The sequence below is a fragment of the Nansenia antarctica genome, assembly GCF_963989245.1.
Source record: "Nansenia antarctica genome assembly, chromosome: 16".
NCBI classification, from domain to species: domain Eukaryota; kingdom Metazoa; phylum Chordata; class Actinopteri; order Argentiniformes; family Microstomatidae; genus Nansenia; species Nansenia antarctica.
This window is the reverse complement of record NC_137686.1, coordinates 21,808,899-21,818,732: the sequence shown is the minus strand read 5'-3', so window position 1 is coordinate 21,818,732 and position 9,834 is coordinate 21,808,899. Positions and strand designations below refer to the sequence as shown.

Here is a 9,834-nt window from a genome sequence, read left to right as displayed (position 1 = left end):
CCCATTTGGCAGAATAATGAGTTATACTATCAGTGATTTCTCCATGCAGGGCCAACAATAAAACGTAAAGATTGAAGCAAATGGATGTCAACATGCAAAATAGCGCTTTATATGATCTATCTGTAGAAATAAGAGTTGACATGACAAGGAAATGACATGCTATTGCTTTGGTTGAGGTACAACAGTTCGTGACGTTAGCATTATAAGGTTCTTTGTCAAAATTGAGTTTTTTACATAATCTGATCCATTAGGTGTTTATTAATGCCTGTGTGGTGTTATTTTTAAAATGTTGAAATGTTTTAGTTAGTAATTCATAAAATACAAAGGTTCCATCTCACAAAACATAATGGAATGTAAAAACTTTGATGTTCAATATCTCTGAACTACCCTAAACGGAGATAGAACCTTATAATTCTAAGCTCACCAGTTGTCGTACTCCCATTAAGGTATTTAGTAAGTCATTATATTTATCATAAGGAGTGGGCACTGTATTTTGGGGGGGTATTTGATAACACGGAACACGTCACAGAGTGGCTTTTAAGTATCACGGGAGCATTCTTGTGTTGCTAAACTAAAACAGCCTTTGCTTTATACTCCCACCTGTTTTTCCAGGTTTCTTATGTGATAAGAGACGAAGTGGAGAAATACAACCGCAATGGGGTGAATGCACTTCAACTTGACCCTGCCCTGAACCGGCTCTTCACTGCGGGAAGGGACTCCATCATCAGAATATGGAGTGTGAATCAGCACAAGGTACTGTACACACTCCTTTAATACAACAGAATACCTGTTCCTCACTTGAAGGTGCACAATACTACATTCTCACACTCTCACATTATTGTCATGTAAATGTTGCATAATCCACCTTATGCATGCTTACTGTATATGTTAGTAAGCACTGATTGGCTTCTTTCATTTTTTATTAGCCTAGATGAACACAAATAGTAATGAGTGTGCTGCAACCACCTTTTTCCTTCAATGTAGCAGGACCCATACATAGCCTCGATGGAGCACCATACAGACTGGGTCAACGACATCGTCCTCTGTTGCAATGGAAAGACATGTGAGTTTGATTACTGGTATAGCCTATATTACCAGCCGTACCTTCCCTGTTGCTACTGTATATTAATCCAGTGTAAAAAGACTTGTACTGTATCAGTACAATGTAACTTCAACGGTTCTCTCTCCTTTTCAGTGATATCTGCTTCATCGGATACAACAGTAAAAGTCTGGAATGCACATAAAGGATTTTGCATGTCAACGTTACGGACACACAAGGTGCAGTTTGTATGATATATAACAAGGTCCACCGGTGATGTTGTTCAGACCTATCATGCTGCCCAGTTACATAACATAAAAGGCCAAAGGATGAAGGCTAATGGAAAGTCTTGTTTATGTTTTATGGTGCCTTTGCAGGACTATGTGAAGGCCTTAGCGTATGCCAAAGACAAGGAGTTGGTCGCATCAGCAGGGTTAGACCGACAGATCTTTCTATGGGATGTGAATACATTAACAGCACTGACCGCTTCCAACAACACCGTCACCAGTAAGTATGAGCTTCACCCACACACCATCGTCCATAATACCCTGTCTATTTGTGGATCAAGTGATACTATCTCTTCACTTTGAATGGAATTTATCATTTTCAAGTAGCTGGGGAAATTTCAAGTAGCTGTCCATGAAGAAACCAAACAGTGTTAGTCTTGTTGCCATATCAACACACATCAGTGCTTTGACCGTCGGAATCTGACGGCTTTGTTTGTGACAGCCTCCTCACTCAGTGGGAACAAAGACTCCATCTACAGCCTGGCGATGAATCAGATGGGCACAGTCATCGTGTCAGGGTCCACGGAGAAGGTTTGAGTTTCTCCTTTACCAACCACTTGTGGTCTCCTGAGAGATTTGCAGTGCTACATTATGTTTTTTTTGTCTCCGTGCTAGGTGCTGAGAGTGTGGGACCCTCGAACTTGCGCTAAGCTGATGAAGCTAAAAGGCCACACGGACAACGTCAAATCGTTGTTGTTGAACAAGGATGGCACACAGGTAAGTTCAACGTCAATCAAAAAAGACGGATGTCTCAACTCAGCTGTTTTAGTTTTCCAACACCTATTATGTTTCTTATTGTCTGGACTTGAGATGTAATCTGTTCTAACTCTATTCTGATTAAAATCATAGAAGTGCCTCTCACTAGTTTCCCCCCCCCCCGCCCCCTCATCTTCATCTTTCCCCAGTGTCTGTCCGGCAGCTCTGACGGGACCATCCGCCTGTGGTCCCTGGGTCAGCAGAGGTGTATCGCCACCTACCGGGTCCACGACGAAGGGGTATGGGCCCTACAGGTCAACGAGGGCTTCACCCACTTCTACTCAGCAGGCAGGGACAAGAAGATCTACTGCACCGACCTGCGCAACCCAGACATCCGCGTGCTCATCTGTGAGGAGAAGGCCCCGGTCCTCAAAGTAAGAGCCTGGCTGGGAGAATGTCACGTGGTGTAGTGTAGACAAAGTTTGCTGGGGTATTGAACGCATTTTAGAAAGATAGCCCCTGACATTTGAGAAAGATAGCCCCTGACATTGAGTCCATGTCCTCATCTGTGAGGAGAAGACCCCAGTCCTCAAAGTAAGAGCCTGGCTGGGAGAATGTCACGTGGTGTAGTGTAGACAAAGTTTGCTGGGGTATTGAATTTTTAGAAAGATAGCCCCTGATATTGATAACAGTTTTTACTAAACAATATTTTGCAACGAGGGGGTAACATGTCTATATGCAGCTGTGTTCCTTATCTTATCTAAATGAATGTGTAAATTGAGTGGTAATGACCAGTGTAGTGATTTTGTTGACGGCGTGATTGTGTCGACGCTGATTAGAACGGAAGCTTCCCTTGTCTTTGAGAGTCCGTTCCTATCGTGATAATCACAGGCTCGTCTCTCTCTCCTGCTCAGATGGAACTGGACAGATCCGCCGACCCCCCTCCGGCTATCTGGGTCTCCACCACCAAGTCATCCGTAAACAAATGGGTAAGCATGCGTGTCGCTTCCTCTGGAGATCATCGGGAGGCTGTCAGCAGAATAACTCTAGCACAACAGAATGCTTAGGCCTACATGTCATGGCAGCACCTGTTCGTTTGGTTGTTGTGTTGTTTTGGTGAGGATGTTGTTTGAGCTGGTTTTCTGCATTTCCATTCGTGCACACTAAGTAGATAGGTATTTAGTTACGCTTATGCAGGCTTGTTCCAGGCACTAACCAGATATCATATGCGTTTGTTGGGAAATGTACAGTGGTTTTAGTGGTTTAATTACTATTACAAAGGGTAATCTCATTTGATCCACATTTGTTATTCCTACTTGTGGTTCTCTTCAGTCTCTAAAGGGAATCCACAACTTCCGAACATCAGGGGATTATGACAACGACTGCAGCACTCCTCTGACCCCACTGTGCACGCAACCAGAGCAAGTCGTCAAAGGTAAACCAACAGCTTCTGATCTATTGGTCAACCTTTTAATTTAATTTTGTATTATTTTTTATTTTTTTTCATTTTTTTTTACTGTCTGAGGAGATGTAAGGAGATTGCATTTTTGTGTTTTTTTTTAGGAGGTGCCAGTATAATTCAGTGTCACATTCTGAATGACAAGAGACACATACTTACCAAAGACACCAACAACAATGTGGCTTCCTGGGATGTCTTGAAGGTAAGCCCTGCTTGTTTAACAAATCCTACAGTATATGGTCTGCTTTATTTTGGTAGTCAGGCACACTTGCATCTACAGGCGTCATATTTGTCTCATTTGACTGCCCATCCGTTTCGACAGTTAACCAAGAGGAATTTCTGGAATCTTTTCAGGCATGTAAAGGTGAAGACCTCGGAAAAGTGGAGTTTGACGAGGAGGTCAAAAAGCGTTTCAAGATGGTCTACGTGCCCAACTGGTTCTCTGTAGATCTCAAAACAGGGGTAGGTTCCCAAACCACAGGTTTAGAATTCAAATCTATGTTCCTGTTCCTGAACATCCTGATAGAAAAGGTGATAGGGAGTAAAAACATTCACAAACTTCTATGTCTGTTGCTGGATAGATGCTGACCATCACGCTGGATGAGAGTGACTGCTTTGCTGCCTGGGTGTCTGCAAAGGATGCTGGCTTTTCAAGCTCCGATGGATCGGACCCAAAGTGTATGATTTGGTTTATTTCATTTCAAACCCTCAACCTAGTAACATGGCTTTGCAAGTCATTGCACGGGAAACACTGCACAATACATGATAAATCTGAACTTTTTACGCTCTGTGTAGTGAACCTGGGTGGACTACTACTGCAGGCCCTGCTGGAGTTCTGGCCCAGGACGCACATCAACCCCATGGACGAGGAGGAGAACGAGGTCAACCATGGTGAGGGAATTTAGTTTTGAATATCCCTTTACTAACTTCGAAATTTCGAAATTTGAGACCAACTGCTGTATGACCTGCCGGTATTAAGTTGATTGGTTCTTTTTGTTCTAATCAACATATTATCTGGTCCAGTTTAGTAGGCTTAACCCTAACCCTCAGAACATGGATTGACACTAGATCCGAAGACTAAGTCAGGTTGCTTAATGGAGAATGTCCCATTCCCTCAGTGAACGGGGAGCAGGAGACCAGGGTCCAGAAAGGAAACGGGTATTTCCAGGTGCCGCCACACACTCCAGTGATCTTTGGGGAGGCAGGAGGGAGAACTCTATTTAGGTATGTTTCTCATTTTGTAACCAGGCTCCAATACCACCAGAAGGTTTGCTTTCTACTCCTGCATTGTTTAGACGTGTCGTATTCCTGGAATAAATCATTGGCCTATTTTATGACTTTTGCCTTTTGTCCTCTTACAGACTGTTATGTAGAGATTCGGGTGGCGAGACAGAGTCCATGTTATTGAACGAGACAGTTCCACAGTGGGTGATCGACATAACTGTGGATGTAAGTAGTTTCCTACTCCTCCCTCTAAAAACTATGAACGATGTCCTGAGAAGATGTTCTACTTTTCCTCCTCCCTAAACCGTTCTATTTCTTTTTCAGAAAAACATGCCCAAGTTCAACAAGATCCCATTCTACCTCCAGCCCCACTCTTCCTCTGGTGCAAAAACTCTGAAAAAGTGTGTTGCCTTTCTCTCTGTTTGGGTTTGCTTTTCTTCTACCTGATCAAGTGAAGCTTGTACCTCTCGGTACAACATCATAGACAGACATAACTGACATTCACTCTCCTTGTCTAGTAATAAATGGTCTGGGCCAAGTCCCCGTCTCTAACACTGCTGTTTGTGTTATGTTTGCCAGGGACCGCCTGTCGGCTAGTGACATGCTGCAGGTGAGGAAGGTGATGGAGCACGTCTATGAGAAGATCATCAACCTGGACAACGAGTCCCAGACCACCAGCTCCTCAGCCACTGACAAGCCAGGAGAGCAGGAGAAAGAGGAGGACATGGCCATGCTGGCTGAGGAGAAGATAGAGCTCATGTGTCAGGACCAGGTACAAATTCATACACTCCCCCATATTACCTATATCTATTGTCTATTCTAAGCGCTCTTCCACCCGACTCTCTCTTCCACAGTGTTAACTGGTAACCTATACCCTCTCTCATCCAGTGTCTCTGCAAAAATGTGACCTACATTTGACTCATATACTGCTCTTCTCTGTCCCAAAGGTTTTAGATCCCAATATGGACCTGCGAACAGTTAAACATTTTATCTGGAAGAGTGGAGGGGACTTGACGCTGCACTATAGACAGAAGTCAACGTGAGACATGTGACATAAAGAAACTATTTTTTTTTTCTCTCAATTTGATTTGCCAATCACTACCTTCCTCGGACTCACAGGACATTCAATCCCATTGTCCAGTCAAGAGAGAGCTGCAGTCACACTGAGAACGCAGTGAAGATGTTTGGCAATCTGAGGATTTGGCTCCTCTGTATCATTGGAAACTCAACCAGACCGAAGCAGCCGTGGATGCTTGAGAGACTAATTGCACTGCATTTTTCTGCAAATTGTGCTCTGTACAATGGAAGGATTGAATCATGTTTTAACTATCACTGATATTGTTATTTAGTGTTTTTGTTTTTTTTGTTTTCAAATCATGTTCTATATATTATGTTGCAATGGTTGTATGTGTGTATTTCTGAGTTTGTACTCACATTGGTCTAGTAGACTTTTTTTTTTGTTCCAGTACATTCCAGAAACTTCCCTTGTTCTACCAACACTCGACCACCAGATACACTATCACCACTGAGGACTCGGCCTAAGCCTTGTATGGACAGCCTGGCTACTATTCAAAGCAATCAACGTTCACTCCAGTACTGGTGTTTTATGGCCTCATCCGTGCTCATTATAGAACTTGGAGATTTGAATGAAAGAGCTTGTACCTCATGTAGAAGCCCTTGACTTTTTTAGTTTTGTTGCTGTGCCCTTATCAAGGAATGAACTGAATGTGTTTATTTTTGTAAATATCATGATGACTACATTTTTATGGTTTCTTTCTGTTATTTTGTTTATTTTTCAGGAATCTATTTTATATTATTCTTTTTGTACAGTTTAGAAGTAAAAGAAACTAACCTGATCAAAGGAGTTTGATTTAATGTCATTTTTCCAAATCCTAAATAGATTTTCCAATCCTGAAAGACATTACATGATTTATTTGACAATTCAATGTTTTGCCCTAGAGTTCCTAGTCGACCTTAAGAATGTTTGTAGTTAGTACCTAAATCATCTTAAGTAATCAGGAAACAAACAAAGTATTTCATGTAACAAATGCTGTGCTTTTGTTCATTGCGGTACTTTGATCATGAACAAATATAAAGATATTCACATTTTACATTTAGCTAATATGGCTATTGTATAATATTTCATGTAGACAAAGCTTCAGTACAATAATTGCTCCCAAAATGTAACCTAAGAGGAATCTTGCAGTCCATAACCAATGAAATGGAGTGGATTGATGCATAGTTTTGTTAACAGAGCATAGGAGAGTATTTAGTCTATTTATCTTTGGCTATTCAGAACATTTTTTTTTCTCCCTAAGAATGATATTACCAAGTTTTCAGTATGCCTCAATTTGTCATAACAGTAATGTTCCTGAATGATGGGGTGTCATCAAGATGCGTCTGTCATAAATATATCCTTGTTGGTTGTAACTACTGGTGTATGATGTATATTTTGGGCTTTCAACAGTACATTAAATTGTAATGGTTTAGCATTGACTTATTTATAGTCATTGTCAAATTTGTCTAATCTTTCTCACTTTTCACCACTAGTATTCATTCCCAAAACAAAAACACAAGAAAAACTAATTAATGTGACAATTTTTATTATCATCTTTTGTTCCAGTGATATGTGATTCTTTTTGCATCAAAAAGAGAAAAATCATTCATTTCACATTCATTAACAAATAATTTCAGCTCGTTTTCACTCATTCCTAATAAAACATCCTCTCTTCATTGATAAAATATTTGCAAAAATACTTCCCCCATTTGTTGAGCGCAAGCACCTAATCTATAAAAAGAATATGAAAAATAAACAAAGTTCCCATACAGACACATATACAAAAGAAACAACTAATCCATGTCACTATCTCCTCAGAAAGAAATACATATGAAATAATGATTTCTGACATTTATATTCCAGCTATGAACACAGTTCACAACAAATATTTCCAGGATGAGCATATTGTCAACAGCAAATGGTCTCGTCACAAACACTACTTTAACATGGTTGTATTACTAATTGCATAGATCACAAAAATGACAATGCAGAGGTAACATTGTGGAATGAGACATGGGAACACCATTCGTTGTTTACAAAATAGTAACCTTAACCTTGGCTTTATTTCCAAATAAACAAGATATCTAAAAATGACAACAAAAAGCATGAGCTATGGAAACAGGTCCTACATTTACCATATTTTCTTGAGATAAGAGCTAAAACTACAACCTGATTCCAAGTTTCCCCTCGTATGTAAACAACTGAAGCTTCTTTTTTTTTTTCTTTAAAAAGTTCTGTACTAAAACTCTAAAACAGAAACACTGTGATACCTACAAACTATACAAAATGCCAAAATAATGTTCCAATTTCAATGTTTTTAAAACTATTAAAATCAATTAAAACTGATTCCCTCGAGAGGAAATTAGACAACCTCCCCAAATATATAAAACATCAAAAATGTACCTGACTGTACAGATGGCATACGGTACACTCTTATTCAGAGTAGTGAACCTCTACAGAACTAACCGGGATTGTAAACAGTTCAGTGTTGCCACAGGCTTGTTGTCACTGTTATTGGGAATAAGGTGCAACTGTGCTTATACCACTGTCTATTTAGTAGTGAATTGTATAATATATGACCCTATTCATACAGAATTAGTGTTAACAATTGAATATCTTTGGACATATGTGACACGGTCAGGTGAAAAGGGTCGCGTGTCGGCAATTCTCAAGTCGCGCAAATGACCAAAAAGCTTGTTTTTTTTCTTTTTCTTTCGAAAGTTGAAGTGTTGAAGTGCCCACTCGCTATAACAGTTTTAGGATCACTCAATACTTATTATTGAATTGAATTGAATTATGAATTGGATTCACTGTATCGTCTGCCATAGGCTACTCGGTAAGTGTTACATGGCTTGTAAACAAACTTACGTTTTAGGACGTGTGCAAAAGCGAGGACTGTGTGACCATCTAATTATGTGTAGTTATGTGTTCTTAGCATGTTGATGTTCTATCAATCATGTTGTGATGTGCTAAACATGCAGTTAGTTGCTCGTAGCGATGTTCCTTAGCGCTAGCCTACTAGCAGATGTTTTGCCTGTGGTTCAGAGAATGTTTTCAGATTTCAATGTATGACACATAATTTGAAAGCTTACAAAAAAAACAGAAAAGCTTACGGAAAAAAACAGAAAAATGACATTGCCCTACTTGAGGACTTTCTTTACCAGACCCCGTCACATATTTCATGGGCATTCCACTTATGCGATACAAGAATGAACAGTATTTTCATCTAATTTGACACTAAACAAACTACAATGTTAATAACATTGCAACCCTTTTATCTTAGCGTTTTTGTCATACTTATAACTAATAATGCAATTACTACAATTAAGTATTCTTACTTATGTTCCCTCCTTTGTGATCCTTCGAACAAATATAACCAGGCAGATGCTATACATGTAAGACTCATTCAAACCATGTAAGACTTCCAAAACTATGGAATTGCACCTACCTCTGTGTAACCTTACTCTGTCAGGTGTTTACCATGAATGACCGATTGATTGTTCAGCATCTTTGTAGTGTTTCTATAGTGACTAGATGCAAACCTACTCAAGAGTGGGTTCTGTTTCTTCCACCATCGGACTGGCGTCTTCCTCTTCATCCTCCTCCTCCTCCTCATGATCATGGCAACACTGGTGATCATGTTCAGCTGGAGCTGAATCCACAGACTGTTCCGCTGAGCTGATGACGCCTGGCTCTGGCACACCTGTGACGTCCTGACTGGGAGAGTTGTCTACTGAGGGGTGGTCAACAGCCTGGGGTGGGAGCAGGTCAATAGGTGCTGGGGAGAGGGTGTCTATGGCTGGGCCAAGAGAAACAGCGGGAGGGGCAAGGTATTCAATGGGAGGGGAGAATGAATCCATGGGTGGTTCAGGGGACCCAATGAGGTCAGGTGACTCAGTGGGAGGGTCATAGGATTCGGTGGGGGCGGGGGTGAATGACTCTACAGGCAGGGGGGAAGCCTCAGGGGGTGGGGGAGATGCCTCGGGGAGTGGGGGAGATGCCTCAGCCAGTGGGGGGGATGCTTCAGGGATTGGGGGAGATGCTTCAGGGAGCAGGGGAGATGCCTCGGGGA

General features: G+C 41.1%; 2 protein-coding genes across 2 annotated transcripts in view; one reads left to right on the top strand and one right to left on the bottom strand.

Annotated features, from left to right (window-relative positions):
* The first annotated feature begins 642 nt into the window (after positions 1 to 642).
* On the top strand, positions 643 to 7,141 carry LOC308172250 (WD repeat-containing protein 48-like). The gene is made up of 18 exons (XM_080547156.1): positions 643 to 753; positions 985 to 1,063; positions 1,196 to 1,278; positions 1,417 to 1,546; positions 1,769 to 1,857; positions 1,942 to 2,043; positions 2,232 to 2,456; positions 2,937 to 3,011; positions 3,355 to 3,457; positions 3,586 to 3,683; positions 3,836 to 3,943; positions 4,063 to 4,159; positions 4,277 to 4,372; positions 4,600 to 4,705; positions 4,843 to 4,930; positions 5,030 to 5,106; positions 5,285 to 5,477; positions 5,653 to 7,141. Exons 2-18 carry the CDS (start codon positions 1,006 to 1,008, stop codon positions 5,746 to 5,748), a joined length of 1,824 nt encoding a protein of 607 aa, XP_080403282.1. The 5' UTR covers positions 643 to 753; positions 985 to 1,005; the 3' UTR covers positions 5,749 to 7,141.
* Positions 7,142 to 9,304: 2,163 nt separating this feature from the next.
* LOC308172121 (uncharacterized protein) overlaps positions 9,305 to 9,834 on the bottom strand; it is a gene marked incomplete at its 3' end in the record, with an annotated part of 5,607 nt that continues 5,077 nt past the window's right edge. The window contains exon 9 of the mRNA XM_080547031.1: positions 9,305 to 9,834. This exon is cut by the window's right edge and continues 450 nt beyond it. Within this exon, the coding sequence (XP_080403157.1) occupies positions 9,305 to 9,834 (530 nt within the window).

Excerpts from the sequence above, each read along its gene's own strand:
- LOC308172250 (XM_080547156.1), top strand. The coding sequence starts at position 1,006 with ATGGAGCACCATACAGACTGGGTCAACGACATCGTCCTCTGTTGCAAT. Across the intron at positions 3,458-3,585 it reads ACCAGAGCAAGTCGTCAAAG|GAGGTGCCAGTATAATTCAG; the intron begins GTAAACCAACAG and ends GTTTTTTTTTAG. Across the intron at positions 5,107-5,284 it reads GGTGCAAAAACTCTGAAAAA|GGACCGCCTGTCGGCTAGTG; the intron begins GTGTGTTGCCTT and ends TATGTTTGCCAG.